Source organism: Haliotis rufescens, unplaced genomic scaffold (assembly GCF_023055435.1).
Source record: "Haliotis rufescens isolate VD_foot unplaced genomic scaffold, xgHalRufe1.0.p SCAF_4, whole genome shotgun sequence".
NCBI classification, from domain to species: domain Eukaryota; kingdom Metazoa; phylum Mollusca; class Gastropoda; order Lepetellida; family Haliotidae; genus Haliotis; species Haliotis rufescens.
Genome location: NW_025964112.1, coordinates 13,682,540 through 13,705,047, shown reverse-complemented (window position 1 = coordinate 13,705,047; position 22,508 = coordinate 13,682,540). Strand labels below are relative to the sequence as shown.

Here is a 22,508-nt window from a genome sequence, read left to right as displayed (position 1 = left end):
ATACATTTTACTTAATGCATCTATCTTTTGTGTTTTTTAAACTAGAGTGCTTTTAAACGATGGTACAGTTTCTTTTGGCTGTTAGTTTATATAATGCTTTCATCACTTTGAATAATGTTGTGTGTAAAAAAAAGGACAACATTAAATTATGCATGATCAGTGTAGTGAAATGTACACACAGACTTGGTGTGGTAGATTTTAACCTCAGCCTGTTGGTTATATCGGCAAGTCATGTATTACTGAAAAGGTAAACCAAATAAAATGTCAAAGTTTTTGACATTGTGAACCAAGCAACAGGGATAGGCGAGTCTTGAATCAGAATTCCTGTATGAATTTTAACAGTATTCCAGTTATATCACAGCGTGTCAGCTTAATGTGGGAGAAAAGCCTGAAGTGATGCAGGTCTCAGACGTTTACCACTTCGGTGAAACCCACAAGCACGGGTATGGTGCTGACAAACCTAGAAACATAATCGGGGCGAATCGGGATTTGAACCCACAATCATAGGTTTCTGGCGTGCCCAAAGGATGCAACTCTGCACAGCGAATCGCAGCGCCTTAGACGACTGGCCCACCCATGCCCCCATCCCAGTTTATGAATATGTATACATATGTTAGCCTCAGAATCCACATTCATACAAGCATTACTTGTCAGTTACTGTAGAGGACATGCTGTTGTATGGCGGCCAACCTGTCAAAGGTTTATTATGGCACAGACATACAGCAGACATATTCTACCCTCGTTATTGCTGGGGTACTCAGATTTCAACATTGAGAATGTTACCTAATTAGAACAACACCTCAAACTGATATTCATCAATTTCTCCAGTTAACATTGGAATTCCCCAGTACCCCATTGCCAGTCTAAATTGGGAACCTGGGGATTCTGGGTTCGAATTGGTCCCTTGCAACCTATGCCAGTCCAAAGAGTGAGTGAGTGAGTATTGTTTTACGCCGCTTTTAGGAATATTCCAGCAATATCCCGGCGAGGGACACCAGAAATGGGCTTCACACATTGTATCCATGTCGGGAATCGAACCCGGGTTTTCAGCCTGACGAGCGAACACTTTAACCACTAGGCTACCCGACCCCTCCTGGTCCAAAGAGACAACATAATGGATTGGTTGGTCAGGCTCGGGTAATTGGTAGATGGCATGTCAACGTACCCTGAAGGCATGGATTCTTGTTCATAATATAAATCACTGAGTAATCTTGATCATTCACAGGCCACTGTCAGATAGCTGGAATAATGCTGAGTGAAGCGTTTAACAACAAATTTGATACAGGCACCCACGTACACATGCACACACACAGAGATATGCGATAGAATGTATGTTATGTCTTATGACTAGATTTAAGAAGTAATCAATTTCAATGGTAAAAATGGGGTAAACATTAATATACAGAATGGATACAGGTATACCATCTTGCACATGGATGATTGCATTGTTATTAATGATCAAAATAGGAATATTCAATATGGTCCTTATTTACCGTATATCGCCATCTATAAGGTGAGTTTTTGATACCTTGAATGAGGACAGCAAGATTGGGGAGGCAGTGATCCCTGGTGGCTGCACATCCCTGCTGCTGCCATTAGTTGTCTGTTTAAACAAACTGTTAAAGGCCAATGTGAGGACTGAATGGAACAATTGGATGGTGAATGGCGACCACACACACCCAAAGAGCAACATGCAAATAAGGGCCCTACTACCAGTTGTTGCCAAATGGGTGAAGGCACCCTGGAAAGTCATACCAAGTGAAATGTTGAAGCTAAGCTTCTAAAGTGGGGGTTTGCCATGCGACGGATGGCTTGAGGGACGATTGCCTGTTTGAAGTCTGGTGAAGTTGTCTCAAGGTGAGGGTTCTGAGGGCACCAACGTAGCAGCCAACATCCCTGATGACTTCGAAGAAGCAGATTATGTAAATTTACATTATGCAATGATGTGTAATACCATATTTTCTTGAGTATAGTGCGCACTTTTTTTTAAAAACACAGCTGTGTAGAAGGGGGTGCGCAATAATAAGTTTCGATGTTTTTTCCCCAAAAAGAAAGACATTACCGTGAGCACGTAACACCGGAAGCTGATTGCTGTTTCGGGCTTAGTTTACGAGAAAATACACTAGGTAATGTTAATCCCTGGATGTAAAACAAGGCCTAGTAGAACAAAAAATACAATTTAAATGGTAAATCAACATGTCAAGTGATTTTTTATCTCTAATTTCAAATTTGTACTGACCAAGTTTCTCATTACCCATTCGTTTACTGGAATTCGCTGAAGGGGTATGGTGTAAATTTTTTCTGTGCATAATATTCAAATTTTCTTTTTTCCAAAATACTGAGTCCGCTAGAGGGGGGGTGCGCATTGTACTCGGGTGAACACTATACTCAAGAAAATATGGTAGTTAGCTTCCTGTTCTGTGTTCCAGATCTCCATCATTTGTGCTGTCAAATAAAGATATCTCAAAACTGTATAACACCAACTCACTTTACCTACATGGTACCTGACATCCCTGACGACTGCGATGAAGAGTTGAATGACAACTGTGATGACTGAACGGCTTATGCACTGAAGACTCCATCTTGGGTTCAATGGATACACTGAGGCAGAGTTATGATTGCGTTTGTTATGAAAATGAAAACCTGCAATATGTATGATTTTGTTTGTGTGTGTTGTTGAACACCCAACTTTTCCAGCCATATCACGGCAGCCTGGAAGAGACAGTCATGTGATTTGTGATTGTATCATCCATGTAACAATTGAGCTTCGTGGACCATGTGGTTCCAGGGGAGACATCGTTTGACCAATGAAACTTCCAAGAAAAGGAACAACATGGCTGAAATTTGATTCACAGCACATTCACAGAAAAATTCAAAATGAAGCAAACAATGAAACATATCTGAGAACAACAACAACAACAACAACAACAACAATAATAGGCCATTAATATTGCTCATATTTCCACACCATTCAGGGGCATGCTCAAAGCGCTATTATTACCCCGGTCACTTGATCAGTGTGCACTTAAGAATCATTCTCAGCCCCCTGGAGAGTATACAACCCAAGCTGCCTGCTAGACTCAAGAAGGTTAACAACGACATTGCCATCAACTACACTACCGGTATATTCGATCTGTATACACACAATTTAGGGGTATTATTTGCAAGAAAGGCTGACAAAATTCAAAATGTTCAAGATGCATCATTTCCATGGCAGACATTTTGAACATTCACAGTATAATTCTGAATCTCAATTCACACAGATTCTTACAGTTTGCACATTGGTTTTTTTATTCATATTCATGATTTATAATTAAATTAGACAACGAAAACATGTGTTATCTTCAATAGTTTAATCAAAAATATTTGTATAAATCAAAGCTGACAAAAATGACGAGATTGATAAACATTCCTGGCGTAGGAATACATACCGTAACTACCAGATTCAAACATTAGTTCCTTGAGAATGGGAAGATAAGGAGTACAGTTTGAAAAATGAAGGTTAGAAATTAAACCCAAGACATGAAATTTGTGGAACTCAAGCGAACAAAAAACAACAGGCGAGTGAGCCTCCTGTTTCATTCCTTCTCGGCCTTCAGCCTCAAAGGGTGGTTTGGCCATGAATATGTATGAATGTTGCTAAAAAGTCCTGTGCATAACGATGCAGGCAAGCAAAAGGATAATTCCCTTGACTGTAATATTTGGATTCCCTGACATTATGTGGTAATAAAAGTAGTCCACTTCTATGGGCGTGGCTTAATTTGTTACTTTACATTCATTGTGAATGCAATAACATGTGACCAATTCAGCTAATCAGAATGCAGGAATTACAATGAATACAACTGAAATTTACCGTATTCGACGTAATAAGCGCCCAGGTCGCTCTCAAAATTAGAAATAGAGGGCTCTTACTAGAATATTATTTTGGTGGAAAAAACAGAGTTGAAAGATAAATTTCGTGGTTTATGCTGACAGCTTGAACTGTTTATATACGACAGATATATTTTTCCAGAATTTAATTGCCCATAATTAAGGGTGCATAAAACACACGAGTGCGTATTATACGCGAATAAATAAGTCTTGTGTACATTGATCAATCGGAAGGGGTGCTAAATTGGATGGTTCACTAGCAAATATATGAGCAATTATCGCCGTAGGTGCTTATTAGAGTGGGGCGCTTATTACGTCGAATACAATAATTATTTTTACATAGTTTTCAGAAAATGTCGGATTCATAGCTGTGAAAGGTGTGCACTGCATGAATCTGGAGGAAATCTGAGAACATATGGTCAAAGTATGACAGTCAAATTAAGTTCAACATTCAAAGGTTCAACAAAAAACAAGAAAACTTTCATGCATGCACTAAATTCCTTTCCAAACACAAACCTTCCGTTCTTTTTGTTGAGAGTCATTAACGCTGACTAAGCTGTTTCAATATGACTGAAAATTAGCTGAGAACAACATACAAACCTGCCAAGTTATATTTTCATTAGTCCAGATGTTTCAGATGAGAAGACATTTACTGTCCAGACTGTATTTGTAAAGAGATGAGGTGAGGTGAAATCGGGTTTAACATCGCATTCAAGATTATTGCACTTATATAGTGCATGCAAGTGTGCGTGGCTGCTTGTACTCGTCCGTACTGTACTGCTAGAGTAATGACTATTTTATAGTGTGATACACATGCCATAGTTTAACATGAATACGCCACTCAGACACAGTATACAGACTCCAAGCTGACCAGTCCTTGTTTTAGCCCTTAATGCAGAGCATCAGACAGGGTAACAACAAAGTGTCACCTTCTAACATCTTTTGGTTTGATGTGGCTGGGGATCTAAACCAGGACCTTCCACTCGCCAGGCAGGCGCTCTATCATTAGATCATGGAGATGGTCCATTTGAATGCTATATCAAAGTACAAAGCCCAAATATTGTATTAACAGTTTGATAAACTTCAGTTTGAACCCATACATTGGTACTACTCAGGAACCACATTACACAAGAAAATATAGCAACTGTTTCCAAAAATCACTGACAAATCGCTGTCTTATTCTCTTGAATAAATGTATGCCAGTTTTCAACATCAACTCGGTGCATTCAGACATGCCGACAGATGCTGCTGGATGATGACAACCAATGGACAAAATACAGGAGTCACATTAGCCCAGGTAAGCATAAAGAGATGCAGCTGTCCATGATGGGCATACAGTTATTATATTCCTCATGCTCTACACCACATCCAGTCACACAGTTGTCCCACCAATCTCCTCTGTGTGCCCTTACACATCCAATCACAAACTTCCCCCACCCAACCCCCCTTCACATCCAGATAAAACATTCACCTACCAAACCCCTCTGTGTGTCCTTCACATCCAGATAAAACATTCACTCACAAAACCCCTCTGTGTATCCTTCACATCCAGCTAAAACATTCACTCACAAAACCCCTCTGTGTGTCCTTCACATCCGGGGAAAACATTCACTCACAAAACCCCTCTGTGTGTCCTTCACATCCAGCTAAAACATTCACTCACAAAACCCCTCTGTGTGTCCTTCACATCCAGATAAAACATTCACCCACCAAACCCCTCTGTGTGTCCTTCACATCCAGATAAAACATTACCCACAAAACCTCTCTGTGTGTCCTTCACATCCAGATAAAACATTCACCCACCAAACCCCTCTGTGTATCCTTCACATCCAGATAAAACATTCACTCACAAAACCCCTCTGTGTGTCCTTCACATCCACATAAAACATTCACCCACCAAACCCCTCTGTGTGTCCTTCACATCCAGATAAAACATTCACCCACCAAACCCCTCTGTGTGTCCTTCACATCCAGATAAAACATTCACCCACCAAACCCCTCTGTGTGTCCTTCACATCCAGATAAAACATTCACCCACCAAACCCCTCTGTGTGTCCTTCACATCCAGATATAACATTCACCCACCAAACCCCCTTGTGTATCCTTCACATCCAGATAAAACATTCACCCACCAAACCCCTCTGTGTGTCCTTCACATCCAGATAAAACATTCACCCACAAAACCTCTCTGTGTGTCCTTCACATCCAGATAAAACATTCACCCACAAAACCCCTCTGTGTATCCTTCACATCCAGATAAAACATTCACCCACAAAACCTCTCTGTGTGCCCTTCACATCCAGATAAAACATTCACCCACCAAACCCCTCTGTGTGTCCTTCACATCCAGCTAAAACATTCACCCACCAAACCCCCTTGTGTGTCCTTCACATCCAGATAAAACATTCACCCACAAAACCTCTCTGTGTATCCTTCACATCCAGATAAAACATTCACCCACAAAACCTCTCTGTGTGCCCTTCACATCCAGATAAAACATTCACTCACAAAACCTCTCTGTGTATCCTTCACATCCAGATAAAACATTCACCCACCAAACCCCTCTGTGTATCCTTCACATCCAGATAAAACATTCACTCACAAAACCCCTCTGTGTGTCCTTCACATCCAGATAAAACATTCACCCACAAAACCTCTCTGTGTGTCCTTCACATCCAGATAAAACATTCACCCACCAAACCCCTCTGTGTATCCTTCACATCCAGATAAAACATTCACCCACAAAACCCCTCTGTGTATCCTTCACATCAAGATAAAACATTCACCCACCAAACCCCTCTGTGTATCCTTCACATCCAGATAAAACATTCACCCACAAAACCCCTCTGTGTATCCTTCACATCCAGATAAAACATTCACCTACCAAACCCCTCTGTGTGTCCTTCACATCCAGATAAAACATTCACCCACCAAACCCCTCTGTGTATCCTTCACATCCAGATAAAACATTCACCCACCAAACCCCTCTGTGTATCCTTCACATCCAGATAAAACATTCACCCACCAAACCTCTCTGTGTCCTTCACATCCAGATAAAACATTCACCCACAAAACCCCTCTGTGTATCCTTCACATCCAGATAAAACATTCACCCACCAAACCCCTCTGTGTGTCCTTCACATCCAGATAAAACATTCACCCACCAAACCCCTCTGTGTCCTTCACATCCAGATAAAACATTCACCCACAAAACCCCTCTGTGTATCCTTCACATCCAGATAAAACATTCACCCACAAAACCCCTCTGTGTGTCCTTCACATCCAGATAAAACATTCACCCACCAAACCCCTCTGTGTGTCCTTCACATCCAGATAAAACATTCACCCACCAAACCCCTCTGTGTGTCCTTCACATCCAGATAAAACATTCACCCACAAAACCTCTCTGTGTGTCTTTCACATCCAGATAAAACATTCACCCACCAAACCCCTCTGTGTGTCCTTCACATCCAGATAAAACATTCACCCACCAAACCCCTCTGTGTGTCCTTCACATCCAGATAAAACATTCACCCACAAAACCTCTCTGTGTGTCTTTCACATCCAGATAAAACATTCACCCACAAAACCCCTCTGTGTGTCCTTCACATCCAGATAAAACAACACCCACAAAACCTCTCTGTGTGTCCTTCACATCCAGATAAAACATTCACCCACCAAACCCCTCTGTGTGTCCTTCACATCCAGATAAAACATTCACCCACAAAACCTCTCTGTGTGTCTTTCACATCCAGATAAAACATTCACCCACAAAACCCCTCTGTGTATCCTTCACATCCAGATAAAACATTCACCCACAAAACCTCTCTGTGTGTCCTTCACATCCAGATAAAACATTCACTCACAAAACCCCTCTGTGTGTCCTTCACATCCAGATAAAACATTCACCCACAAAACCTCTCTGTGTATCCTTCACATCCAGATAAAACATTCACCCACAAAACCTCTCTGTGTGCCCTTCACATCCAGATAAAACATTCACTCACAAAACCCCTCTGTGTGTCCTTCACATCCAGATAAAACATTCACCCACAAAACCTCTCTGTGTATCCTTCACATCCAGATAAAACATTCACCGACCAAACCCCTCTGTGTATCCTTCACATCCAGATAAAACATTCACCCACCAAACCCCTCTGTGTATCCTTCACATCCAGATAAAACATTCACTCACAAAACCTCTCTGTGTGCCCTTCACATCCAGATAAAACATTCACTCACAAAACCCCTCTGTGTATCCTTCACATCCAGATAAAACATTCACCCACCAAACCTCTCTGTGTGTCCTTCACATCCAGATAAAACATTCACTCACAAAACCCCTCTGTGTGTCCTTCACATCCAGATAAAACATTCACCCACCAAACCCCTCTGTGTGTCCTTCACATCCAGATAAAACATTCACCCACCAAACCCCTCTGTGTGTCCTTCACATCCAGATAAAACATTCACCCACCAAACCCCCTTGTGTGTCCTTCACATCCAGATATAACATTCACCCACCAAATCCCCTTGTGTATCCTTCACATCCAGATAAAACATTCACCCACAAAACCCCTCTGTGTATCCTTCACATCCAAATAAAATGTCCACCCTGTGTCACATAAAATATTCACCAACCCATCCCCTCTGGGTGCCCTTCACATCCAGTTAGAATGTTCACCAACCCATCCCCTCTGGGTGCCCTTCACATCCAGCTACAATGTTTCCATATCCACCCCACCCCCCTCTGTGCCCCTCCAAATACCTTCCAACATCTCAGCTATTTAAAACAGGCAATATTTGACGATCTGCTACAAACACTCTCACAACCTGCATATGCTGCCAAATTTGTTAGTGCAAAAACGTCAGTATTACGTAACAAGCTGGGCTAAGGCTTACGTGGAGCTTCATGATGCCAGACATAGCCGAGTTCCTCCCCTGACCAGTTATGTCTCAAGACACGTTCAAAAACAGATGCCACAACAAACTGGGAAGAACCACGTCTAGTTTTTAAGGTTATTGTTTGATTTACCACACAGCCAGTCCCAGATATATTACAGCCTCGGCTAATGGTGGTGTACACACTACAAAAGACTTTCTGACAAATAAAACTTGACTTTTCAAACAGCAAGGGACAAGCATGTTCATGAACTCGGTGAACCTGTTTGAGCCTGTGATCACGAAAAGAGCTTCAGTGTTGTTCCTGTAAGGGGCTTTGGTTGTTTGTGTGTTTTGTATCTTCCAGTTATAGATTACTTTATAGTTTTCAAAGTCAAAATAGTTTGTACCTTGGCATGTTTCCACAAGAGGTAAGATTTGCATGAAAAGTCTAAGGAATGGAGTGATGTATGTTTCTCTCTAAATATAGACATTTTGTTCAATATGTTTCATCCTAACAACTGTACGTCAATGATACTGTCAACCAATCTTTTTAAAGTAGATTTAAAAAAAATACTAAACAAACATCTGACATAATGCATTCAGTTAGGGATCACTTGATATTCTAGGGATGGTCTGGGATAACTAAAAAAATAATGTCTCTCAGGTTTTACAACAAAGATAAATTGTTCACTGGACAAACGAAATGTCCTGAAAAAAATGTTCTGTGATTTTTTTAATATTGATAGGCAACTCTTTTCCCCAAAGAAATTGCATGTTTCGAAGCAGTGAATATCAAATATCAAATGTCATACTGGGGATTACACTCTCTTTGTAATGTAAAGTACCAGTACTGGTACTAGAATTTGTACTTTACAAAATGATTGTAACCCCAAGCATAACATTTGCTACATATGCCCACTTTATGAATGACATTGTGTTTCACAGGGAATATTCAATGGTGGTTCCATCAGCTCAATGTGAGCCAACATAAGTGGGGATTGTGTGGTCGGACTTTCTGTTTGCATATAACATTCTGACCACTCAATCGTGGTTCCATCAGCTCAATGTGAGCCAACATAAGTGGGGATTGTGTGGTCGGACTTTCTGTGTGCATATAACATTCCGACCAATCAATGGTGGTTCCATCAGCTCAATGTGAGCCAACATAAGTGGGGATTGTGTGGTCGGACTTTCTATGTGCATATAACATTCCGACCAATGGTTTGCTTTCAACGACTCAGTTATTTACAGGTTGCCATGACACGGTTGGAATATTGCTGACTGTGTGATGTGATTAACAAACTAACCAATAATTGGATGTTAATGTCTACTGGTCCTCATAACATGCATGTAAAAAGTCATCAACATCAGATTGAGTGATAAATAGGTTGCCAATAACCTACTTGACAATTTGCATTTTGAATGACCTGTATCAAACTTGGCAAAAGTCACCCGACAAGAAAAAAATAATCCTTCATTGACTGAATAAATTTGATACTGTTTACATAACCATTATGAATTGCCTAGAAATGTTGAAATGAGTTCATGACTTACATGAGGGTAAAAACATGTATCAATCTGTGAATTAGTGACATAGTACAGGTCAAATGAAATATCATGAACATTTGTGGTGGTTGATAAGTTCAGTTGTGATAATCCTTTCTTCTTGTCACTCACCAGCATGCCAACTCCCCCTGTGCTGTAGTGGATAGGGTTCTAGTGGTAGAGCATCTGCCTGGAGAGCAGAATGTTGGTGGTTTGATCCCCGGCCATGTCATACTATGTCATACCAGAAGAGGTCAAAAGCTAGGCCCACTTGCACAAAGCGATCTTAGCGCTAGGATGATCGTAACACCCGTACTTTAGTATAGGTTTACAATAGTCGTAGCGCTAGGATCGCTTTGTGCAAGTAGGCCCTGGTGCTTATTTTAACCCTGCCTGTCACTTAGGGGGTTAAAACATGGACTGGTCAGCTCGGAGCTGGCATACTGTGTCTGAGTGAGGTGTTAAACTGCAGCATGATACAGTATATTTCCGTGGGCTAGCCTATAAAACTGGTTAATTCAAGACTAGTACAAGCAGGCATACACACATCTTGAATGTGGTGTTAAACCCATATTTATGTCAGCAGTATTGCAGCCGTATCAGACTGAGTGAGTGAGTGAATGTTGTTTTGCACTGTGTTCAGCAATATTCAAGCTAAACCACAGCCTGGGAGTAATTAAGTCTATCCAAGGCAAACCACTGGTTAAAAGCATGAGCAATGATACACAATGTTGGGGCACAATGACACACAATAAGCCAGGTGTTGCCATGGCCTGCATGCTCCCCAGACATAGAACACCTCTGGAATGTCATCTATCATCATGTTCAACAACGACCACATCCTCCAGCCAACAGACAAGAACTGATCCAGACCCTCCAAGAAGAATGGCTTCATCAGACAACTGACTATTTTATCCACAATTGATTTTCATGGGAACAATTTCATTTTGAAAGTAAGAGGCGATTTACGGTAATGGATTGGGTGGTCAGGTTCAACGACTTTGTTCACAATATCAATCACTGGATTACCCCGGACTGGCTTATTTACACACCTCCGAGTAGTGTTAAACATCAACAAAATATATTGAATTTAAACATGTTGAGAAAAAGAAGAAAGAACAATAACAGGCACATCTACTTTCACCTTTAAAGTGACCTTGACCCAGAGGTCATTCAAATCCTAATTTCTTCAAGGTCTCTGCCCATGGAGGAAACAGATCATTTGTTTCACTCCTTCAGAGTAAATTTGTGTTTAGTTAGTCAAGCTAGTGTGTCTTGCTTACTCTTGATGGAAATTAGGGGCAGGTAACTATACCAAATTGCCCGTTACAAGCTCTGTCTATTTAGGATATAGACATACTGTGTTTCCAATGTAGAGCTAGGTTACCTGTAGATTTTTATCTCACTAAATTGAATTGGGAACGGAACACACAGCATGAGTAAGTTGCGTTTAAAGCTGCTCTGTACAGTATGTCAGTAATATATCGGTGTGTCTGTTTGATGTGGGAGGAAATCCTTATGTAATGAAGATCTTACATTCTTACCACTTTGGAGAAACCCACGAGCACAGGTTGCCGACAAACCAAGCAACATAATCAGGGAAAATCTGGGATTCGAACCTAGGATCATAGGTTTCTGGCACATCTACCTTCTGACTGAACATCTCAGTGACCTTGACAATATGGAAAGGACACTCGAAGATTTCATGTTCACAAAGTTTTACTCATCTACAAATAACATGACAAATATATTAAATGTTTTCTGACAGTTTTGAGCTTGTCCCCGAAATCCCATGGGTCTACAAAGGTGTTCTATAATATGATATCCCTGCTGTTCACACATGTCAATACTAGCTCAGAGCAGTGGGCAGATTCCAGAAAAAACCTAGAACAGTCTCTCTCTTCAGGATGCCTTGTCCGGAACTGGTGTCTTTGATCAAGCTTCACCTGACCACTCTTCTATACATATCTAGTTCCTGATATACCATGATAACTACAGCACATGAATCAGTGACAGATTTAACAAACAAAACAGCGTTTCAGTCACATCACAGCAGTCAAATGTTTCAGTTGTCACACCATTCAACCTCCTTCAGTGAAACCAGCAGCAAGAGTGAGTGTGAGTTGGGTTTATCGCCGCTTTTAACAGTATTCCAGTTATATAACGGCATGTCAGCTTAATGTGGGAGGAAAGCCTGAAGTGATGCAGGTCTCAGACATTTACCACTTCGGTGAAACCCACGAGCACGGGTATGGTGCTGACAAACCTAGAAACATAATAGGGGCGAACCGGGATTCGAACCCACAATTATAGGTTTCTGGCGTGCCCAAGGGACGCAACTCTGCACAGCTAATCGCGGCGCCTTAGACAACTGGGCCACCCATGCCCCCACCAGCAGCAAGATCATGAGTATGATAGACAATAATCAAGGTAGGTCAATGATTTGAAACAATTGCCAAAGATCCTGGAGCTAATTTAAGACACACAAGATGAGGTAGAGTGCATCTGATCACTGCGCCCCCCATGCCACTCTTTAGCAGTTAGGGGGCGGTCTGGTAGCCTTGTGGTTAAAGTGTTCGCTCGTCACACCGAACACCTGGGTTCGATTCCCAACATGGGTTCAATGTGTGGCGCCCATTTCTGGTGTCCCCCACCGTGATATTGCTGGAATATTGCTAAAAGCGGCGTAAAACCATACTCACCCACTTACTTTAGCAGTTGCACTTCCTTATAGCTGACTGACACTGCATCTCTGCCATTGACTGACCAAGAATTCTATCTCCAAAACATTTGTACCAAATTTGATCAATTTCCTAAAAGATAAATGTCACATGTGAGTGCATCAGTGACAAACTGATAAAATATGATCTTACCTTTTAAAAGAAAAATATTCTGAATTTTGGATTAGAAAATTCATGAACTGAAAGGTTTTTTCAACTCGGGTCAAGACAAACTGTGCTACCCCCTATTTAGGAGACATTATGTTGTCTCCATTGGGGGGACTTGGGAGGATGTAACTGCCTGCTGTGGACCGTAATGCCATCAAGTCATGCAGCACCAGTCGCTGAACTGTCCATTTAAATGCCAAAGCTGTTCCATAAGAGCTATGCATCCTGTCAAACTAAAACTTCTTAACTTATTTTTGTGTTTTAAACTTGTTTTATGTTCTTCAGATCTGTGAGAAAACACTCTTGTACACTTACTGCAATTACTTGTTTCTGAAAGAAATGTTTTCAGCTGCTTAGAACATTCAGCTCAAACCCCTGAGGACTGGTGTAAACCTCCACTGTTTATCACCTGATATTAAGGACATGGGTTTATACCCATGGCAATTCTTGGAAAATCTAAAATGGTGATCAAAAGAAACATATCTGGATTTTCCTTGGTTTGTCTACCAATAGGTATCCTTCATGCCGTATCAGTGAAAAACAGTTTCTTCAAGGATATTCTTGTGGTGTGTAATTCTAGAACAGGTATTGATTAAAAGTCTTGATTTAACTTTAACATTCAAATGATGACTAATGTTCTCAATCCATTTTTTCCTGTTTTAACTTTCTTGCATGTGTCCATCCGCTGTTCTACATAACCTATATACCTATGGGGGAAGGTGAAGTCTGACCAGTGGGGGAAGGTGGAGTCTGAACAGTGGGAGAAGGTGGAGTCTGAACAGTGGGAGAAGGTGAAGTCTGAACAGTGGGGGAAGGTGGAGTCTGAACAGTGGGGGAAGGTGGAGTCTAAACAGTGGGGGAAGGTGAAGTCTGACCAGTGGGGGAAGGTGAAGTCTGAACAGTGGGAGAAGGTGGAGTCTGACCAGTGGGGGAAGGTGAAGTCTAAACAATGGGAGAAGGTGAAGTCTGACCAGTGGGGGAAGGTGGAGTCTGAACAGTGGGAGAAGGTGGAGTCTGAACAGTGGGAGAAGGTGAAGTCTGAACAGTGGGGGAAGGTGGAGTCTGAACAGTGGGGGAAGGTGGAGTCTAAACAGTGGGGGAAGGTGAAGTCTGACCAGTGGGGGAAGGTGAAGTCTGAACAGTGGGAGAAGGTGGAGTCTGACCAGTGGGGGAAGGTGAAGTCTAAACAATGGGAGAAGGTGAAGTCTGACCAGTGGGGGAAGGTGGAGTCTGACCAGTGGGGGAAGGTGAAGTCTAAACAGTGGGAGAAGGTGGGGTCTGAACAGTGGGGGAAGGTGGAGTCTGAACAGTGAGGGAAGGTGAAGTCTGAACAGTGGGGGAAGGTGAAGTCTGAACAGTGGGGGAAGGTGAAGTCTGAACAGTGGGGGAAGGTGAAGTCTGAACAGTGGGAGAAGGTGGGGTCTGAACAGTGGGGGAAGGTGAAGTCTGAACAGTGGGGGAAGGGGGACGAAGTCTAAACAGTGGGAGAAGGTAGGGTCTGAACAGTGGGGGAAGGTGAGGTCTGAACAGTGGGGGAAGGTGAAGTCTAAACAGTGGGAGAAGGTGGGGTCTGAACAGTCGGGGAAGTCGGAGTCTAAACAGTGAGGGAAGGTGAAGTCTGAACAGTGAGGGAAGGTGGAGTCTGAACAGTGGGAGAAGGTGGAGTCTAAACAGTGGGGGAAGGGGGACGAAGTCTAAACAGTGGGAGAAGGTGGGGTCTGAACAGTGGGGGAAGGTGAAGTCTGAACAGTGGGGGAAGGTGAAGTCTGAACAGTGGGGGAAGGGGGACGAAGTCTAAACAGTGGGAGAAGGTGGGGTCTGAACAGTGGGGGAAGGTGAGGTCTGAACAGTGGGGGAAGGTGAAGTCTAAACAGTGGGAGAAGGTTGGGTCTGAACAGTGGGGGAAGGTGAAGTCTGAACAGTGGGGAAAGGTGAAGTCTGAACAGTGGGAGAAGGTGGGGTCTGAACAGTGGGGGAAGGTGAAGTCTGAACAGTCGGGGAAGGTGGAGTCTAAACAGTGAGGGAAGGTGAAGTCTGAACAGTGAGGGAAGGTGGAGTCTGACCAGTGGGGGAAGGTGGAGTCTGAACAGTGGGAGAAGGTGGAGTCTGAACAGTGAGGGAAGGTGGATTCTGAACAGTGGGGGAAGGTGGAGTCTGAACAGTGGGGGAAGGTGGAGTCTGAACAGTGGGGGAAGGTGGAGTCTGAACAGTGGGGGAAGGTGGGGTCTGAACAGTGAGGGAAGGTGGAGTCTGAACAGTGGGGGAAGGTGGAGTCTGAACAGTGGGAGAAGGTGAAGTCTGAACAGTGATGGAAGGTGAAGTCTGACCAGTGGGGGAAGGTGGAGTTTGAACAGTGGGAGAAGGTGAAGTCTGAACAGTGATGGAAGGTGAAGTCTGACCAGTGGGGGAAGGTGGAGTCTGAACAGTGGGAGAAGGTGGAGTCTGAACAGTGAGGGAAGGTGGATTCTGAAGAGTGGGGGAAGGTGGAGTCTGAACAGTGGGGGAAGGTGGAGTCTGAACAGTGGGGGAAGGTGAAGTCTGAACAGTGATGGAAGGTGGAGTCTGAACAGTGGGGGAAGGTGGGGTCTGAACAGTGAGGGAAGGTGGAGTCTGAACAGTGGGGGAAGGTGGAGTCTGAACAGTGGGAGAAGGTGAAGTCTGAACAGTGATGGAAGGTGAAGTCTGACCAGTGGGGGAAGGTGGAGTCTGAACAGTGGGAGAAGGTGGAGTCTGAACAGTGATGGAAGGTGAAGTCTGAACAGTGGGAGAAGGTGGAGTCTGAACAGTGATGGAAGGTGGAGTCTGAACAGTGAGGGAAGGTGGAGTCTGAACAGTGGGGGAAGGTGGAGTCTGAACAGTGATGGAAGGTGAAGTCTGAACAGTGAGGGAAGGTGAAGTCTGAACAGTGGGGGAAGGTGGAGTCTGAACAGTGATGGAAGGTGGAGTCTGAACAGTGATGGAAGGTGGAGTCTGAAAAGTGATGGAAGGTGGAGTCTGAACAGTGATCGAAGGTGGAGTCTGAACAGTGATCGAAGGTGGAGTCTGAACAGTGGGAGAAGATGAGGTATGAACAGTGAGGGAAGGTGGAGCCTAAACAGCGAGGGAAGGTGAAATCTGAACAGTCGGAGAAAGCGAGGTCTGAACAGTGGGAGGTGGGGTCTGAACAGTGAGGGAAGGTGGAGTCTGAACAGTGGGGGAATGTGGGGTCTGAACAGTGGGAGGAGATGATGTATGAACATTTGGAGAAGATGAGGTATGAACAGTGAGGGAAGGTGGAGCCTAAACAGCGAGGGAAGGTGAAATCTGAACAGTGGGAGAAAGCGAGGTCTGAACAGTGGGAGGTGGGGTCTGAACAGTGAGGGAAGGTAGAGTCTGAACAGTGGCAGAAGGTGAAGTCTGAACAGTGGGGGAAGGTAGGCTGAACAGTGGGGGAAGGTGGAATCTGAACAGTGGGAGAAGGTGGAGTCTGAACAGTAATGGAAGGTGGAGTCTGAACAGTGGGGGAAGGTGGAGTCTGAACAGTGGGAGAAGGTGGAGTCTGAACAGTGGGAGAAGGTGGAGTCTGAACAGTGGGAGAAGGTGGAGTCTGAACAGTGGGGGAAGGTGGAGTCTGAACAGTGGGGGAAGGTGGAGTCTGAACAGTAATGGAAGGTGGAGTCTGAACAGTGGGGGAAGGTGGAGTCTGAACAGTGGGAGAAGGTGGAGTCTGAACAGTGATGGAAGGTGAAGTCTGAACAGTGGGGGAAGGTGAAGTCTGAACAGTGGGGGAAGGTGGAGTCTGAACAGTGGGAGAAGGTGAAGTCTGACCAGTGAGGGAAGGTGGAGTCTGAACAGTGGGGGAAGGTGAAGTCTGAACAGTGGGGGAAGGTGGAGTCTGAACAGTGATGGAAGGTGGAGTCTGAACAGTGGGGGAAGGTGGAGTCTGAACAGTGATCGAAGGTGGAGTCTGAACAGTGAGGGAAGGTGGAGTCTGAACAGTGGGGGAATGTGGAGTCTCAACAGTGGGAGGAGATGATGTATGAACATTTGGAGAAGATGAGGTATGAACAGTGAGGGAAGGTGGAGCCTAAACAGCGAGGGAAGGTGAAATCTGAACAGTGGGAGAAAGCGAGGTCTGAACAGTGGGAGGTGGGGTCTGAACAGTGAGGGAAGGTAGAGTCTGAACAGTGGGAGAAGGTGAAGTCTGAACAGAGGGGGAAGGTGAAGTCTGAACAGTGGGGGAAGGTGGAGTCTGAACAGTGTGGGAAGGTGGAGTCTGAACAGTGGGAGAAGGTAGAGTCTGAACAGTGGGGGAAGGTGAAGTCTGCAGGAACTCTTCTGATACTTATGTCGGCAGGTTGATCCTTCATTGATCCAAGGTTGTTGGTGTGTCAGGCTGCTTTTGGGTGGAAGTCTCACGATGAATGATCATGAAAGAGGTTCGGCTGCTGACAGTATCAGTATCTCCAATTGAAAACACAAAGCCCATGGACACCTGTTGAGCCAAGTACCTGCATGAATCCTGTAGGTATAACAAGGATGTCTGCCCAGTCTGAAGACGTGCATCTCTCCTTTACATAGAGGATGCAGAGTCAAAGCATTCGGTCCAGTGTTGAGACTAAAGCTACCTGCATGAAACCTTCGGCAAACTGAAGATTGGAGGTGGTCTCAGGTGATCAGGGTATGATGACATACAATCAGCCACCTGACCACCTGATCCCCATTTTAGTTGGTGCATACCAGGAGCAAGGGATGTTTTCATATCCGTATATCCAGTTTAAGTGTTTTTGTCACAGCAGTCCATCAGCTGTTCATGTGATGAGCCATACACCATGTAGATATTTCAACATATTATGAGTGCTTCATTAAATATTTAGCCCAGTCTCAATTTTAGATTGACACTGTTGTTGTCCATTTTGAAGAAACCTGTACTCCAAATGTTCAAAACAAGGTATTCAATGGTTAAAGAAAATAACAATGGGGATGGTAACAGTATGTATGAACAATGGCTCCTTGTAGTGTTTGTAATTAAGTCCTATTCTGTTTGATTTTGTTTGTTTGTTGTTTAATGCCACACTCAACAATAGTCCAGCAAAATGATGGCTGTATAATAATAATCAAGTCTGGACCAGACAATCCTGTGACTGACAACCCAACTAGGATATGATATCAAAGTCAGCGAGAATGACCACCTGATCCCATTAGTCGCCTTTTTTGACAAGCAAGAGTTGTTGAAGACAAATTCTATCCTATTTTGTTACGGCATAGGACATATTGTCTGAATATGATGCAGGTTTGAACAGTAGTTTGGTGAAGAATGTGGTGCTAAGGGAAGAATTGACAGATGGATAACATGCTAGGGAATAAGCTCATGCTCAGTTCAGGTGAGCTAACAATTCTTATGTTTTTATAAAAACAATCCTGATTTTTCAAATGAAAGTATGGACATCATGTTTGATTCTGATGAAAACTATTAAACATATGAACAGTGCTGGCATCCTCTTGCTACTATCATGTCTATCATCAAGCTGTTTATCTAAGCATTCTTGTCTCTCTTGAGAACACAACCAGGGAAAAAGGGAAAAGTGCTATTATGTATACACAACTCAGTTGGCAACTTGTCCACTTTCTTGGTTTGGGAGCCGGAGGCTTCACATTGTTTTATTGATCCGCAAACATAAGCCCTGAACCTCATGCATTAATAAACCGCCATTCACTCAAGATGCGGTAATCACTTTGTCAACGTGCACCCAAAATAGATACGAGGATCCGTAACTGCTTGGCACAATCGGCAATATTGGCAGGACTTGTCTGTGTTTGAGGCAAGGCTACAAAAGTGAGACTGATTCTGCTGGTAGGGACTCTGGCTTTCATTGGGCCACAAACTGGGAATGAAAAATGGCAACCAGCTCTAATGTCATAGGTCATATTGGGTAACAATTTGGGGAATAGACATCTCTAAAAACAAGGAGGGCTCACAATTAAACAATAACCTTTTGCCACATGGTTTGCGGATTGTTTTAATGAATTGGTGGATAATGTGTGTGTGTGTGTGTGTGTGTGTGTGTGTGCGTGCGTGCGTGCCTGCGTGTGTGCTTTACACCATTTTAAGCAATATTCCATCAATATAACTGTGGGGGACCCGAGAAATGGGCTTCACACATTGTACTCATGTGGGGAATCAAACCCGGGTCTTCAGCAAACGCTTTAAGCACTAGGCTATCCCCTCTTGAATGACACGGCAATGGATTGAACCACCGACCGTCAAGGGCTGAGGCCTATCCACTACACCACAGAGGCAGCTGGCATGTCGGGGAGTGACAGAAGGGATCATCTATTAATATCTTTGGTATGATGCGGCCAGGAATTGAACCACCGACCGTGTTGGGCTGAGGCCTATCCACTACACCACAGAGGCAGCTGGCATGTCGGGGAGTGACAGAAGGGATCATCTTTTAATATCTTTGGTATGATGCGGCCAGGAATTGAACCACCGACCGTGTTGGGCTGAGGCCTATCCACTACACCACAGAGGCAGCTGGCATGTCGGGGAGTGACAGAAGGGATCATCTTTTAATATCTTTGGTATGACACGGCCAGGGTTTGAAAAACCGACCTTCCAGGACTGAGGCCTATCCACTACACCACAGAGGCAGTTGGCCTGTTGGGGAGTGACAGAAGGGATCATCTTTTAATATCTTTGGTATGATGTGGCCAGGGTTTGAACCACCGACCTTCCACAGGTGCTCTGTCCACAACATCAGGAAGGTTTTCATACAAGAACTATTGTAGCAATCTGTCATTTGAACTCACAACCATTTCATCCTGCTACACAGCTCTGCCACTTGGCCACCCAGAGCCCCTGTGAGTAAATATTGGCTACTAACCGACACCCAATGGCTTCTGACTCGTATGTGATTCAGGTACTGCTCCAGACAGGAACCTCTTTCGCTTAATGTCTGACATTGCTGAGTATGTTACAAGTAAAGGATTTGAAAAAGTCTTTATTGTAAATGGCACAACATCATCACTTTGCTGAAGGATGTGCAAATTCAGTTTCCAGAAAATATTTCAAAATATTCTTGTTGATATAGCACAGATAAGACAGATTAAATCTGTGTCTACATAAGCATGTCATGACATCGTAGCTACACCATTGTCATTTTTTCACCAGTCATATTTTCATCAAACTTTATTACTAAAAGTTGACATTAACATAAATTGATCACATTAACTATAAACCATATGTGAAGACATAATATGTTGAAGAAATGACAAAACACATTTCATATATGACAATAATTTAATTCAACAATAAAGGAAGGTATATCAAATATAAAATATTTCTATGTGTAAATATCATAATACATCTGAGTAGAGAGCAGGTATTGGACAGAACTCAGTGTTTTATGTATGCGTGTGCATTCTTGCAAATCCTTATGACCCTTCCTCTGTTAACAACAATGTCATTTCGGCTAAAAGAAATAACAGTCTTGGTTCTCAAGCACTGCCCACATCATCATAAAGTCCGCAGCATGTTTCGTTTTTGTTTCCATTTTCAAAAAAAAAAAAAAATTCTAACACTTAAAAACAATGCGATCCAATATGGCACACAGTTGCTTCCCTTTACATGTGCACTGCTTAACTGAGCATCTTGTGTTATGGTCATGGTGGCAATAGACGTTTGTATGCCTGTTTATTTTAGGAGGCCCTTTCTCAGGTTGATGGTATACAACTATTTATTGCCTAATAGTTTCATCAATCAAAAACAATAACACCGCCCGCCCACACCATATTTTGAAAAGTCATTACCTGTGGACCAATTATCTCATTTTTTTAATCCTTATTTTATTTTTGTGTCACGTGTAGTGTAGGATTAGTGTGTAAGTATCGTATTCTGAATAGATACACTGCTGTTATGTGTTGTGTCGGCAATCATCTCAGTCTGTTCATAGTTGTCAGAGAATGAAATACCTAAAATGCCATAATTTGAGATTGTAATTTGAAAATAATCAATCTGTTATCTCACAGTGGTCCCTATCACGCGATCACTCATTAGTCAATATCGAACAGTGACCGATCAAACTGTTCCATACATTAAAAAACTACCCCTTGGTGCTGAATGCAAAAAACAGTGAGGTATTTTTGCTAAAAAGCTTGTCCTAACAGCTGACTGCAGAAAGTTCTTCGACCTGGCTTATTGCATGTTCTATTTCTTCAATGGGGTCCGAGGTCACATAGCTGGACTATTGCTGACTGTGCTGTCAAAAAACATTCCCTCACTAGTACACCTGAGTGTGTGACATGCTGTTTACATATCGGACACTGCCTCACTCATACACCCAAGTGTGTGACGTGACATGCTGTTTACATATCAGACACTGCCTCACTCATACACCCGAGTGTGTGACGTGACATGGTGTTTACATATCGGACACTGCCTCACTCATACACCCGACTGTGTGACGTCACATGCTGTTTACATATCGGACACTGCCTCACTCATACACCAAAGTGTGTGTCGTGACATGCTGTTTACATATCGGACACTGCCTCACTCATACACCCAAGTGTGTGTCGTGACATGCTGTTTACATATCGGACACTTCCTCACTCATACACCCAAGTGTGTGACGTGACATGCTGTTTACATATCGGACACTGCCTCACTCATACACCCGAGTGTGACGTCACATGCTGTTTACATATCGGACACTGCCTCACTCATACACCCGACTGTGTGACGTCACATGCTGTTTACATATCGGACACTGCCTCACTCATACACCCGAGTGTGTGACGTCACATGCTGTTTACATATCGGACACTGCCTCACTCATACACCCGAGTGAGTGACGTGACATGGTGTTTACATATCGGACACTGCCTCACTCATACACCCGAGTGTGTGACGTCACATGCTGTTTACATATCGGACATTCCCTCTTCCCCTGCAACATCTGATCAGCGCAGTCCTCACATAGTGAATAATGGCCGCATGGGTACAGCATACGGGATTTCCGCTTTATTTTGCAAACTGCACAAATAAACTTTTCACTCTGAAAAGAGACAAAAAAATCAAAAAGTGTTAGAAACTGCACTACATAGGAAAGGGTAATATAAAATAATATGATCATAAAATGTGCCCTTTAGGCTAAGAAATATAGTTCAGAGAATCTGACTAAATTAGCGTAGATCCTTGGAATTTGCGAGGAGCTGGCACCAGCCATGATCTTCAATATAAACACATTGACAAGCAATGAGTGGATGAGCTTTTAGCAAATTGACAGCCATATCAACCATCTTGGAAATCGAACCTAGGCCTTCAGCATGAAAAGTGAA

General features: G+C 43.2%; 3 protein-coding genes across 3 annotated transcripts in view; 1 reads left to right on the top strand and 2 right to left on the bottom strand.

Annotated features, from left to right (window-relative positions):
* The first annotated feature begins 1,382 nt into the window (after positions 1 to 1,382).
* On the top strand, positions 1,383 to 14,500 carry LOC125372454 (prothoracicostatic peptides-like). The gene is made up of 3 exons (XM_048382521.1): positions 1,383 to 1,387; positions 1,838 to 1,922; positions 13,907 to 14,500. The coding sequence occupies exons 1-3, from the start codon at positions 1,383 to 1,385 to the stop codon at positions 14,498 to 14,500; spliced, it is 684 nt and encodes a 227-aa protein (XP_048238478.1).
* Positions 14,501 to 14,853: 353 nt separating this feature from the next.
* Positions 14,854 to 19,854, bottom strand: LOC125372453 (uncharacterized protein PB18E9.04c-like). The gene is made up of 2 exons (XM_048382520.1): positions 19,783 to 19,854; positions 14,854 to 17,157 (listed from the first exon to the last, which is right to left on the bottom strand). The coding sequence occupies exons 1-2, from the start codon at positions 19,852 to 19,854 to the stop codon at positions 14,854 to 14,856; spliced, it is 2,376 nt and encodes a 791-aa protein (XP_048238477.1).
* Positions 19,855 to 20,450: 596 nt separating this feature from the next.
* The window catches only part of LOC124111395, a 46,519-nt gene continuing 44,461 nt past the window's right edge, over positions 20,451 to 22,508 (bottom strand). The window contains exon 18 of the mRNA XM_048382045.1: positions 20,451 to 22,225. Within this exon, the coding sequence (XP_048238002.1) occupies positions 22,055 to 22,225 (171 nt within the window). The 3' untranslated portion in view covers positions 20,451 to 22,054. The remainder of the gene's footprint in view (positions 22,226 to 22,508) is intronic.